The sequence below is a fragment of the Perognathus longimembris genome, chromosome 10 (assembly GCF_023159225.1).
Source record: "Perognathus longimembris pacificus isolate PPM17 chromosome 10, ASM2315922v1, whole genome shotgun sequence".
Lineage (NCBI taxonomy): Eukaryota > Metazoa > Chordata > Mammalia > Rodentia > Heteromyidae > Perognathus > Perognathus longimembris.
In genome coordinates, this window is record NC_063170.1 from 20,621,444 (window position 1) to 20,635,035 (window position 13,592).

At 52.8% G+C, this 13,592-nt stretch overlaps 1 protein-coding gene across 1 annotated transcript in view; it reads right to left on the reverse strand.

Moving 5' to 3' along the window:
• Nucleotides 1–13,592, reverse strand: part of Nlrc5 (NLR family CARD domain containing 5) — a 62,807-nt gene that overhangs the window by 11,881 nt on the left and 37,334 nt on the right. The window contains exons 25-33 of the mRNA XM_048355534.1: nt 12,201–12,284; nt 8,388–8,477; nt 8,201–8,263; nt 6,479–6,562; nt 4,839–4,922; nt 3,656–3,745; nt 3,349–3,417; nt 3,075–3,158; nt 2,917–3,000 (exon numbers count right to left, since the gene is read on the reverse strand). Coding sequence (XP_048211491.1) covers nt 2,917–3,000; nt 3,075–3,158; nt 3,349–3,417; nt 3,656–3,745; nt 4,839–4,922; nt 6,479–6,562; nt 8,201–8,263; nt 8,388–8,477; nt 12,201–12,284 — 732 coding nt within the window. The remainder of the gene's footprint in view (nt 1–2,916; nt 3,001–3,074; nt 3,159–3,348; nt 3,418–3,655; nt 3,746–4,838; nt 4,923–6,478; nt 6,563–8,200; nt 8,264–8,387; nt 8,478–12,200; nt 12,285–13,592) is intronic.

Here is a 13,592-nt window from a genome sequence, read left to right on the forward strand (position 1 = left end):
AGCAAGGCACCCCGGGGGGGGGGGGCAGGACCGTCAACTAGCAGAGGAATCGAACAGCAGCCTTGTGCCAACAATTGCTTCGCAACAACCCAAAGCCACACTGGTTTTGAAAGCAGTGTTTAAGATTTCACATGTGATCAGCCTCATGTTCCGTGGCAATCTGTAGGAAATCATGATGCATGTGAACAAGGAGGGCCTTTCTTATTCAGTCATTCTCTTGTTTGCTTGTCGATAGATTTATTTAGTGTGGCTACTGGGACTTGAGCTCAGGGCCTCACGCCGTCGCTTGGCTTTTCTGCTCAAGGCTGGCCAACGCCCCCCCCCCCCCTTTAAGCCACATGTTTTGCTGGTTAATTGGAGGTAAAGTTTCTGTTTGTCTCCCTGGGCTGGCTTCGAACCGCTATCTTTAGATCATGCTCTTGAATAGCTAGGATTACAGGCATGAATCACTTGTACCTGGCCCCAATTTTATTTTATTTTATTTATTTATTTATTTATTTTTTTATTTTTTGCCAGTCCTGGGCCTTGGACTCAGGGCCTGAGCACTGTCCCTGGCTTCTTCCCGCTCAAGGCTAGCACTCTGCCACTTGAGCCACAGCGCCGCTTCTGGCCGTTTTCTGTATATGTGGTGCTGGGGAATTGAACCTAGGGCCTCGTGTATCCGAGGCAGGCACTCTTGCCGCTAGGCTATATCCCCGGCCCCCCAATTTTATTTTTAGTGTGAGGTATTTTCTACAGTCTGCATGCATTAATTGAGAGGCAGGAAAAGGAGAGGTATTTAAAATGTGTGTGCCTTACAGTTTTGTAGAACATTATTTATTTTTAAATAGTATTTTCTTTATGCTGTTCTGGATTTCTTACATGTATTTATCACTTTTAGACTTAGAGATACTTTATTTTTAAAAGTTACCTTGGTGACCTAGAAAACTCTGGCTCCAACCCCATACCCCCCCCCCCCCCAAATAATCAAAAGCAAGATCATAGGAAAGGTCTGCATGCCCATATTCATAGCAATGTTCTTGTTTTGTTTTGCCAGTCCTGGGGCTTGAACTCAGGGCCTGAGCACTGCCCCCAGCTTCTTTTTGCTCAAGGCTAGCACTCTACCACTTCTGGCTTTCTGTGGTACTGAGGAGTTGAACCCAGGACTTCATGTATGTGAGGCAAGCACTCTACCACTAGGCTACACTTCCAGCCCATAGCAATGTTCTTTACATGGTCAAAAGGTAAAGGCAACCCAGGTGTCCATCTGTAAATGGAGGGGGAAAATTGGGTTTTATCTGTATAATGGAATATTATGCAGCCTTATAAAAGGAATGCATTCTTATTCAGGCTACACCATGGACCAAATATTGTATGAGTCTACTTGCAAGAGGTTCTACTTGGTGTGGTCATATTCATGGAGACAGAAAGCAGAAGGGAGTTTGTCAGGGACTGTGGACAATGGGAAATGGGGCTGTGGTTTACTGGCTACAGAGTTTCTGTTTTGCAAGGCAAAAAATAATTGTACAACGTTATGAATGTGCTTAATGCTACTGAGGTACACCCTTCAAAGATGGTCAGGATGGTTAGTTCTGTTATGTCTAACCTGACAGTTCTGTGTGCTGTGGGGGGCTGGGGTATAGCTGAGGTAGAGTGCGCTTGCCTAGCATGCACCAGGCCCTGGGTTCCATGCCCAGCACTGCGTCACTTGTAAAAACATGACTTGGGAGAACAAGCAGGTGTCACTGGCTTTGCGCGCTGGGAGGAGCCAGCACAGCACTGCCAGAAGTCAGGTTTGGGGTTCTGACAGGTAAACTCGTTTCTCACGGAGCCCGTTGGCCTCACTTTCAGTGAGGCCTACTCAGTCAGGACTTAGAGGAACAAGCTCATGACACCAGGAGGAGGAAGGACCGGACAGAACCAAAAGGTGGCAGTGGCAGCCCAGCGCCACAGACAGAGAAGAGCCAGAGGCTCCCATGCACACAACCCAAGCTGGGTTCCGGATCAGAGCCCCGCGGGCTGCCCCACGGGGACGACCCTGAGGGGATCACGTTAGACCAGGTGCTGGGGGCTCTAGGACCCACCCAGGCACCCCCCCCACTTCGATTATGTAGAAAACGCCCTTATGCTTTACAAACCCCTGCGGAGCTACTTGGAGTGACATCTAGGATGAGGTCTCTCATTTACTTCGAAATACATTTGCTAACAAAAATAAAAATCGGAAGCAAGCCAGGTACGGGTGGCTCACACTTGTATCCCTAGCTTTTCAGGAGGCTGCGATCTGAGGATCATGGTTCGAAGCCAGCCCCACCCAGGCAGGAAAGTCTGTGACATTCAGGATGAGAGCCATCATTCATTTCAATATACATTTGATAAAAGATAAAATAAAAATCCGAAGCAAGAACACCAGACTGGTGGCTCACACCTGTAAATCCTAGCTACTCAGGAGGCTGAGATCTGAAGATCACAGTTCAAAGCCATCCCAGAGTAGGAAAGTTCATGAGACTCTTACTTCCAATTAATTAACCATCAAAAAGCCAGAAGAGGAGCTGCGGCTCAAGTGGTAGAGCACCAGCCTTGAGGAAAACAAAAAGCTCAAAGCCAGCACCTAGGTACCCCCAGAACTAGCACAGAAACAAACAAAACTGAAGCGAATATGGAACAATATGTCAAAAACCGTCAAACCCAGAAAAATGGGATATGAGGTGTTTTTTAGATTATTCTCCTCTTTTTTGGAATGTTGTTTTCTGAATGTTTTAACGCTAGGGTGAAGATGTGAATCTGCTTATCGGGTATTATTTGTATCGCTGGTTGGGGAGTTTCTTTGACCGCCTACCCTGGGCCTTCCTGTGTGTGGGGCTAGCTCCGGGGGGCCCTGTTCCGCAAGGGGCTCGGTCCCCCAGGCCTCCCACACCCCTCCGGGCAGGAGGAAGGTACCTGAGCCCCAGCACCCCTGCTGGACGCTTCACCCGGCTCAGGAGCACTGCCAGCTGTGTCAGGTCCAAGCTGTCCTCGGTGAGCCTGGGGATGGAGGCCAATCACTGCGGGGCTCTGCCTGGACGTCCCGCCTCCCCGTGGTCCCTGTGGCCACTCACGTGAGCTCCGTGGGCTGGGGGGTGTGGCTCAAGCCAGCAGCCAGTCTGGGTATGTGCTCCGTCCTCAAGTGGCAGTGGCTCAGCCTGAGGGGGGGGGGAGCCACAGGGGGAGGCCAGGGTGGGGGGGTTGTGAGCCTCACCTCCCCCCCCTCCAGGGGTCTCCCCAGATACCCCGGAATGTCTGGTCCAGGGCTGATGGAGGGAAAAGGTGCAGGTCCTGCCTCTGTGGGGACCCCATCCCGGCCCATCAGGCCGTCACCCCACCTGGGGTTACCTCAGTGTCACTCCACACGTCGCCTCCTGCCTGGAGAAGCGAAGCTGGAAGAGCTGCTCGGGGCCCAGGCTAGAGAGAGAGAGACGGGCATGGGAGTGCGCCACCCACAATGCCAGCCTCCCAGGGCCCTGGGAAGGGGATGCAGGGACAAGAGCAGGGCCCGTGTGGACCACAGGACACCCCAAAACGCATCTGTGAGGATGGTCACACCTCCCGGTACCACGAGTGAGAGAAAGGCAGAGGCCACCCCCATGTTATACGGTGGGGAGCTGGGCATGTGGGGCCCATGGTGTCGCTGCCCCCTTACTTCACCAAGGCCTCCCGGACGCGAGGGTTGGCAGGCAGATTCTCCACCAGGCTCAGCACGCCCTCCTGAGAGATGCCATTGTGACTCAAGCTAGGGGAGAAGCGAGCCTCAGCATGGGCCCAGCCCCCATCTTCCCTCCAGGTACCACACGGAGGCCCACAAAGAGAGAGACCCACAAGGGGTGACAGCCCCCAGGTCCTCATGAGCTGACCTGGCTCTGTGCCTGTGGCCTCCATCCTCCACCCTCCTCTCGGCCCAGCCTGCAGCTCCAGCCCCACCTGGGCAGGGAACTCCCAGAATGCAAAGCTCCATTGCCTAGCAAACAGGTTATAGCCAGGCTCTGGCTTCTGTCTGCCTCCCAGGTCACTGGGGAGATGCGGGGGAGTGGGGCTGGCTTCCTGAGGATCATCCATCCCTGATAGACCGGGTGGAAGGGCTTCAGGGATGGGATGATCCAGGAGCCAGGCAGATGCAATCTCCTCAACTCCCCCTCCATTCCCTGGTTGTCAGGTGGGACAGAGGGGGAGAAGGGTCAGTGAGTCTCCTGGCGGTGAGTTGTAGTGGAGGGGTGGCCATAGTGGGGAGAGGAAGAAAGGACCCCAGGAAGGGTCCCTTACCCTCCCCATCCCTTCCTGCTGAGCTTCCTTAGGAGTACGCTCCCTCCCTCCCTCCCTCCCCCACCTCCAGTCCTGGGCTTGAGCCAGGGGCTGAGCACTGTCTGTGAGCTTTGCTCAAGGCTAGCGTTCTGTCACTCAAGCCACAGCTCCACGTTCAGCTTTTTTTTTTTTTTTTTTGGCCAGTCCTGGGGCATGGACTCAGGGCCTGAGCACTGTCCCTGGCTTCTTTTTGCTCAAGGCTAACACTCTGCCACCTGAGCCACAGCGCCACTTCTGGCCGTTTTCTGTATATGTGGTGCTGGGGAATCGAACCCAGGGCCTCATGTATACAAGGCAAGCTCTCTTGCCACTAGGCCATATCCCCAGCCCCACGTGGCTCATTGGAGATCAAGAGTCTTGCGGACTGTTCTGCCGCGGGGCTGGCTTTGAACCCAAGATCCTCAGATCTCAGCCTCCGGAGGTTGCTAGGATGACAGGCATGAGCCACCACCAGCACCCAGCTTCATTCATGCTCGTGACCACAGGAAGTCCTCCTTCCACCTGTCTCGGGCCTGCCCCCCACTTACTCAAGCCACCCCGAGAGGGGGGTCTGCCGCAGGAGCTCCAGGAGAGCGCTGAGCCCCTGGTCGCCCAGCAGGTTTGCGTCCAGGCTGGAAGAGGTGAGAGAGGTGGGTGTGTCAGTGTCTCCCTGAGCCCTGATGCTCTCCTGTGGCTACTGTTGGGGACCACCACCCACACAGTCCCCACCAGGGGCCTCCCTGCCCCTCACTAGCAGCACCCCAAATCCAACAGCTTCCCCCTCCCAGCTGGCAGCTCTCAGAGCTCAGATCCCCCCAGCAGGCTTCCAGGAGAAAAATCAGTTATCTTCTCCCCTCCCCCAACCCCCCGCACCCCACTCGTGGAAGGCATCAGGTGGGAGCCATGACATCAGAGCATGAACTCAGAAAGATGCCTGGAGGGTGCCCAGAACCCCAGAGAGAGCCCAGCACCAGAGGCAGCACCTCCATTCTGCCCGTGGTCCCCTTCCTTGTCAAGTGCAATAGGTTCCTTGTGCCCCCAAACGTCTCACTACCTGTTTGCCTCTTTGGCCCTGTTTTTGAAGCCTGTTTGGTCTTGGTTTGTTTGAGGCAGGGTCTCGCTAAGCAGCCCAGCCTGTCCTGGAACTCATGATCCTCTTGCCTCTATCTCCGGAGTGCTGGGATTACAGGCATGTACAACCACATTTGGATCCTTGATATTTTTGGGTCTTTTCTTTTTTTGCCAGTCCTGGGGCTTGGACTCAGGGCCTGAGCACTGTCCCTGGCTTCCTTTTTACTCAAGGCTAGCACTCTACCACTTGAGCCACAGCGCCACTTCTGGCTTTTTCTATATATATGGTGCTAGGGAATTGAACCCAGGGCTTCATGCATGCTAGGCAAGCACTCTGCCACTAAGCCACATTCCCAGCCCAAGGGTCTTGTCTTTTCTGGAGAAACTTTGTTTAAAAATGGCTTTGTCTTATAAATTCTCTCTCTCTCATTCTGTACCAGTGCTGGGCCTTGAACTCAGGACTTGGGTGCTATCTCTGAGCTTTTGTGTTTAAGGCTATCACTCTACCACTTGAACTACAGCTCTATTTCTATTTTTTTTTGTTTGTTTAATTGGATATAAAAGTCTCACAAATTTTCCTCTTCCAGCTGGCTTCAAACCTCAATCCTCAGCTCTCAGTCTCTTGAGTAGCTAGGATGACCGGCATGAGCCACTGATGCCTAGCTTGAAATTTCTTAATAAAATGACTTTTAAAATAAGAATTCCCCTCTACAAGGAAACCTTGAAAAGCCCTAAGACATGCTGCTTGTTCTCTTTCTCTTTAAAGTACATGATTTTCACCCCCATATTGCCTGCTGGGCACGGCAGGGCTCCTCTTTAACCCATTTGCTCACAGAGCTTGCACACCTTGGATCAACATGAGGCTGAGAAGCTTCTGGAGCATTCTTTGAAGAACTGCCTGAGTTAGAACACCCTCCTTTCCCCCCAAAAAACTAGTCCAGCCATGGGGAATGGGGCAGAGAGGAGGGAAGTGGTGTTGAGGGTAAGAACACAGGAATAGGGATGTGGCCAGCACTCCATCTTTCCCCTGTTAGCTGGCCCTGAGGGCTGCTGGTGGTCCGCTCCCCCCCCCACCCGTAGCCCACCCCACACTTCTTCTTCTTGTTCCTCAACTTACTCCAGGTGGCTGAGGGCTTTACACCTGCCCAGCAAGTGGCACAGCTGCTCCACATGTACTGGGCCGAGGCTGCAGCCCGGGAACCTGTGGGCAGAGCGGGCAGGGGGAGGGCGATCAGCTACCCTGACCACGCCATCCCAGCCACAAGCCAGGTCCCCACCCAAGCTGGGTCCCCTGGAAGTACCCAGCACCCACTACCCACCCTCTGCACAGCAAGACCCCAGACAGCACCTGAGCTTGACATGCAAATTCTGGGACTTCAGTAAGCCCCAGTCAGAGATTCTGGAGCCAGGATTGAACTAAGAACTAAAAACTAAGAACAAAAGCTAGGGAAATGGACGGGCTATCACCAGCAGCAAGATTTTTAAATCTGAAAATTATTCAAATTAATAGCACTTTTAGCTCTTTTTTTCCTCCCTCCCTCCCTCCCTTCCTTTCTTCTTTTTCTTTTCATTTGCACGGCTTAAACTCAGGGTCTAGTCACTGTCCCTGAGCTTTTTGACTAAAGGCGGGCACTCTACCCCTTTGAGCTACAGCACCACTTCTGGCTGCCCTTCCTTCCTTCCTTCCTTTTCTTCCTTTGTGCTAGTATTGGAGCTTGAACTCAGGGCCTGGTCATGGTCCCTTAGTTTTTTTCTGTTCAAGACTAGCACTCTACCACTCCTAGCTTTTTGCTGATTAAATTGGCAATGAAAGTCTCTCAGACTTTCCTGCCCAGGCTGGCTTTGAGTCAGGATCCTCAGATCTCAGCCTCCTGAGTAGCCAGGATTGCAAGCATGAGCCAGGGGCTTGAGACGTCCTCTTGAAAAGGGCATCTCCTCCTTAGGGATTCCATGGGGCCGGGCTACCTGACCATCTGCCACAAGTCCCTCTGCAGCCTGGCGCATGTCCTACATCTGGAGAATGACATGTTAGAAACTATAAGATCAGATTTGTGCTGGGCTAGTTGGGTTAGGATCAGTAACCGGGCCCCGGAGAGCCTGGCCCCGGGTTTCCAGAGAGCTGAGGCAGTGAGTGAGAACCGGAAACATCCTCTCCACTTGCAAAGGGCGCCCACTGTCCCATGGACCTGCCTCCAGGGCGGCGACTGCCTTCAACGCAGCCCCCACAGCAGGCAGCCCCATGGGGGGTGGGCAGAGGAAGGATGCCTGGGCCTTGCCAGGAGCTCCGGCCTTGCAAATGCTCTGCAACCCTGCATTCACAGCTGTGAGGGCCGAGAGCCGAGGTAGGAAGCTGGGCCATCATGCTGTGGGAATTTGACATCTTGGATGGGTGGTGAAGCCTCTCCCCCTGGTCCAGGTCCCCGAGTTCTGGTCCAGCTGGACACAGAATTCCTGTTTGCACCTCCAATAAAGCCTGGACCTCCCTGGGCCCTGGTGGCTCACACCTATAATCCCAGCTACTCAGGAGCCTGAGATCTGAGGATCGCGGTTCAAAGCCAGCGTGGGCAAGAAAGTCCATGTGATTTATCTCCAGTTGACCACCAATGAACCTGACTCAAAGTGGTAGAAGGCTAGCCTGAGCGAAAGAGCTCAGGGGCAGCACCTAGGCCCTGAGTTCAAGCCCCACGACTGGAGAAAAAAAACAATCCTGAACCTCTTGGGGACCTTTGTTGGAAAACCAGAACCCCATGCAGGGTCCTCCCTATGTTCTGGCCACTGGAGACCCAGGTCTACTCCTCCCCACACTCCACAGGCTGCCAACACCGTGCGGGGGCCTCACCCACAGTCCAGGCCTTGTGGCTCCTCCTTGCATCCGAAGTGTAGGGTTGCTTGATTCAGGGACCTGTAGAAGACAGCAGCGGGCTCGGCCTCCCCTCTCACAGCCTGGGGACTCTGGCCTGGGTCCTCCTTCAACGGGTCAGACTCCAGGCCCAGCCCTCCCAAAGGAATCTGAGCTTGAGGCCCACCTGATCTCCAGCTTCCGAAGCCGAGGGCTCAGGGGGAGGATGCCAGCCAGCAGCCAGGGGCTCCGAGGCGATGGCTGCTTCTGGCTCAGCCTGAGGACAAAGCAGAGTCAAACAAGATTAGTAGCCAAGGAAGTGTGGGGAAGGGAGGAGGACACCGAGTGTCTGTAGCTCCGGGAGGCAGGCAGGAACCGGGCAGGGACACAGAAGGGAAGCTGCAACAAGCAGACTGGAATGGAGTCCTAGGTCTGCTCACTGCTGTGTGACCTTGAACAAGGCATTTGCCCTCTGAGCCTCAGCCGCTGCATCTGGAAAACCAAGGCGAATGGTGGCATACCTTCCTCTCCTGGGCGTGAGGACCTAGTCCTCTTTGCCTAGTGCATGCCTGGCACTGGCTGGCAGGGCCACGATTGCCATGGTTCTTGCTGCTTTGTATTGTAAATAGGATCGGGCAGGCAAGTCCTTGCTGATCAGAAAGGAAGCTTTGGGTCCTTGGGGCAGAGTGGGGACTATGAGGACTTGGGGCTCAGTGGGTTGTGCTATGGGCAGCTGTCTTCTATCTACATGGAGTTTGGCAGGCTCTGGGCTTATATGCATTAGTGGCCAGCCCTGCCCCTGTCAAGCAACCCCAAATGCTCTCCAGTGTCCCAAGGGCGAAGACACCCAGTTGTACACCACACTTTTAGAGAAGACCAGATGGGGCCATCTCACCCCTGTGGTGCCCTCTCAGCTCCACACCTGAGATCTGCCCATGCCCCACCACCGGCCCACTGTTTCACACAGGCTGCAACAGCTCCTCTCCCGCTCCACCACCACCACTCCGCCACTCCTCCTCTTCCTCTTCCTCTTCTTCCTCCTCCTCTTCTTCTTCCTCCTCCTCCTTCCCCCTTTCTCCTCCCCACCCTCCTTTCTTCTTTTGTGCTAGTACTGGGGCTTGAACTCAGAGCCTCACACTCAGCTTGCTTGCTCAGCTGGCACTTTACCTCCTGAGCCTCACCTCCATCTCTAGCTTTTGGCTGGTTAGTTGGAATAAGAGTTTCACAGACTTTTCTGCCTGACTAGCTTCAAACAGCAATCCTCAGCTCTCAGCCTCCTGAGTCAGTAGAATTACAGGCATCAACCACCGAGCCCAGCCTGACCACTTTTGCTACCCTCTAAGTCATCTCTAGAGACTCATTTACCACCTGGAGAAAACACCATATCATGAACCCGGCGGGATTTTATTCAGCTTTTTCTTCAACTCTGCTACTACAGGGTGAGCTCCAAGAAGACAAGGACCCTATTTCTTTCCCTAGGCCCAAGACAGGGCCTGCTGCACAGTAGGCTCTTTCTCCGTCACACACACACACACACACACACACACACACACACACACACACACACACACACACACAGTGGGTTGAATAAAACAAAGCCCAGGGCCAGTCAGGCTGGCCATCATATTCCCAGTGCAGATAAAGAGTGAGGCTGAGGCTATGTGGTTGGAGCAGTGAGAAGCTCCTCTCTGGTTGGAGGTCCGCGGCCTGCTCACTTTCATCTGAGCTCATCCATTGTGACTAAAGATCATCTCTAAACCCAGCCACTCTCCACCCTTCCTCCCCTGGATTAGAAGAAGCAAGGTCCCAGGCAGATGAGGAGAGATGGCAGAGCACCCTAGACGGGCAGGGCACGGCCTCTGAGCTCTTGCTGCTTCTAATATGATTTAATTTCCTGTTGTATTTTTCCATCTCTACGGCGGCGGCTCTCCTCCCTGTCCTTAAAGTACATCCTTTTTAAGTTCAAACCAGTCTGAGCCCAAATCAGAAAACAGAGTTAAAAAAAAATACCTTGGCTAATTCTGCTTAAATTCCTCCCCTGGATGGGGTTAAATAGTAACCTTTCAAAAAACAATGGGTGACAGGGTGTGGGAATGTGGCTTAGTGGTAGAGTGCTTGCCTAGCATGCATGAAGCCCTGGGTTTGATTCCTCAGCACCACATATACAGAAAAAGCTAAAAGTGGTGCTGTGGCTCAAGGGTTAGAGCAGGAGCCTTGAGCAACAAGAAGCTCAGGGACAGTGCTCAGGCCCTGAGTCCAAGCCCCAGGACTGGCAAAAAAGAAAAACAAACAATAGGTGACTGAATTCCAAGCCGCAGGACTGGCAAAAAAAGAAAAACAAACAATGGGTGACGTACATTCATGACCTCAGTCTGTGTGGGGTAGTGACCTGTCCAGCGGCCAGAGAGAGAGAGAGAGAGAAAGAGAGGATAGCCTGTTAGTCACACACCTCCCCCTTGGTTTTTGCCACACTACTGGAGTGTCATCATATTTTCCAGGTAGGGCAAAAATACATATTTTATTAATATATTATTTTTATTTATTTTTGGCAGTGCTGGGCTTGAACTGAAGGCATCATAGTCTTGCTTGGCTTTTGTGCTCAAGACTAGTGTTCTATCACTTGAACCACACCTCCACGTCTAGCTTTCTGCCCATTAAAAGGAGATAAGAGTTGCATAGACTCTCCTACCTGGGGCTGGCTTTGAACCGTGGTTCTCAGATCTCAGTCTCTTAAATAGCTAGGATTACAGGCATGTACTACTAGCACCTGGCAGCTGTTTAGTGGTTTTTCAGGAAGAGTTCTATGGTTTTTGCCTGGAGATAATCTTAAACTTTAAACCTCCAATCTGTGCCTCTGGGGTGGTTGGGCCATAGGCATGAGGTACCACACTAAGCTGGTTTGTTGAGATAGGGTCTTTTTTTTTTCACACTGAAGGTAAATTTTAATTTAAAAAAAAAGTGTAGGAACAAAACATTTAAAATAATCTCGATTATTTGGCAACTTACCACATCACTGCAAGACAAATTTGACCTTAAGAAAAAGTTTGATTTTATGAAAAACGTAAGTTGGACAGTATGTTCACATGGGAGTTAAAATGTTTAAAAAAGAACCTGGTGATAAAGCCAGGTTCTCTCCTGAAATAAGCGTAGAAAACAACACAAAATCCCAATGCATTTCTCTTCACTGACAAGGGCTAGAGGGCGATGCGTGGGGGGGGGGGGGGGCACTTGGAGCAGCACAGAGGAGGAACACAGAGGAAGGAGTGCTGGCGTCAGGGGGTGGGGGGTGGGGGGGTGGGGGTGGGGGTGGGCTGGGGTAGCAGCGGGCAGGTGAAGGGGCCTAACTCTCCCTGAATGAGATAGGGTCTTGAAAACCTTTTTTTTTTTTTTTCCATCCAGTTCTGGGGTTTGATCTCAGCCTAGGTGCTGTCCCTGAGTTCTTTTTTTTTTTTTTTGCTCAAGGTTAGCACTCTACCACTTTGAGCCACAGTGCCACATCTGGTTTTCTGGTGGTTAATTGGAGAGAAGAGTCTCACGGACATTCTTGCTGGGGATGGCTTTGAACTGTGATCCTCAGATCTCAGCCTCCTCCTGACTAGCTAGGATGACAGGCGTGAGCCACCAAAAACCTGGCTTGGAAACTTGACCCAGGAGGAACCATTCTCTGACCTCTGAGTAGCTAGGATTACAAGCTTAGGTCACCCACCTCAGCTCAACCACCAGTCTTCAAGTGCTTTTTAGGCACCTATCTGTTTAAATCCCACCCTGAGGAAGAGCTGGGGATACGAATAGCGTTGTTCAGAAGAGAAAACTAAGAAGAGAACTCCCCCAAGGTTAGCCCAAGGTTAGCAAAGGCTAGAGCTAGAAAGGGATAGAGTCCTAAGTTGGGCCAGATGAAATAAAGGAAGTGTGTGAGAGGATGGAGGGGGAAGCAGAGGACGGCTTCTCAGAGCAGAGCCCTGGGGACAGGGACAGGAGACAGGGAAGGGTCCCATCTTACTGCAGCAGGCTTGGCTGGGGCATCCGGGACAAGCAAGGCAGCAAGGTCTCCAGGCTCTTGTCACTCAGGGCCTTGCAGGACAACCTGTGAAACAAAACACCTGAATGAGGCCAGGGAACCTTCTAGAAAGGCAGACAGAGCCTCCTAGAGATGACACTTAGCCAGAGTTGCTGGAAACACTCCCCCCCAACCCCCATCCCCAACTCCAGACCTCTGATTTAACATGGGGCTGGCCAAGGAGGAAGGGCGAATGAAGACATCTTTGCTGCAGGACTTGTCAGAGCCTTTCATGTGCTACTAGATACAGCTGATGGCCACTAGGCTGCAAGTAACTTCTCCTAGTCACTGGAGTGGCAAGTTTAGGGTTTGAGGGCCAAGTATTTGGAGTATTCAAAACACAGGCATTGAGAAAAGGATGCTGCCTTGATCCAGAAACTCAGCAAGCGGCAGGTCAGCACAGGAGAGATGCCAACTAGTGGTGTGTGGGGGTGGGGTGGGGGGGGGTGGTGGTGTGTGCTCGTGTGTGTGTGTGTGTGTGTGTGTGTGTGTGTGTGTGTGTGCATGCAGGCACATACACCTGCCCTATCAAAACCCCATCAACCCACTCATCACTTGTTCAAACAGTTCACGGGAATCCAATGCCCTTAGGAGAAGCTGCAGGCTCCCACCCCAAGCCTCTGCCTTCTCTGAGTCACATACAGCTGCCCCTGGGGACTGGAGCCCACAGCAGTCACTTCCTGTCCCCAAAGGCCTGTGGGCTGCCTTCCCTCCTCCCTCCTTCTCCCCTATTCTTGGGGGAGCATCTCTTTGGGGGAGGGGACAGGATGAGTGGCCTTCTGGAACCTCCCAGTGTCACCTCTGCCAGGACCCACACTACAGCTTTGCTTGGCCCTTTGTGCCCCCAGGCCTAGGGGCTAGCCCCAGGGTGGTCTTCCCCCCACACCTCCCCATACGGCGCTTCCAGCACGTCCCAAGGCCGTGGCGCTGTGGGGTCTGGCTGGGGAAAGGTCAGGTTTTCACACTCGGCTATTGTTTTGAACCAATGGGAACTGACGGTCTGCGCACCCCCAGGGTCCGCCTCCAGCCCCGGTGGCCAGCGGACCGGAGCAGGAAGCGCCTGTGATCACTGCTAACAGTCTTCTGCAGGTGTCATGGTGGTTTGCAGTTGGTAAGGCGCTTTTATTTTATTTGTTTATTTTTGGTCAGTCATGGGGCTTGAACTTGGGGACTGGGCGCTGTCTCTGAGCTTCTTATCTCAAGGCTAGTGCTCTACTACTTTGAGCCACAGTGCCACTTCCTGCTTTTTCTGCGATTAATTGGAGATTAGAGTCTCAGAGTTTCCTTTCCCGGGCTGGCTTTGAACCAAGATCCTCAGATCACAAGCACCTGAGT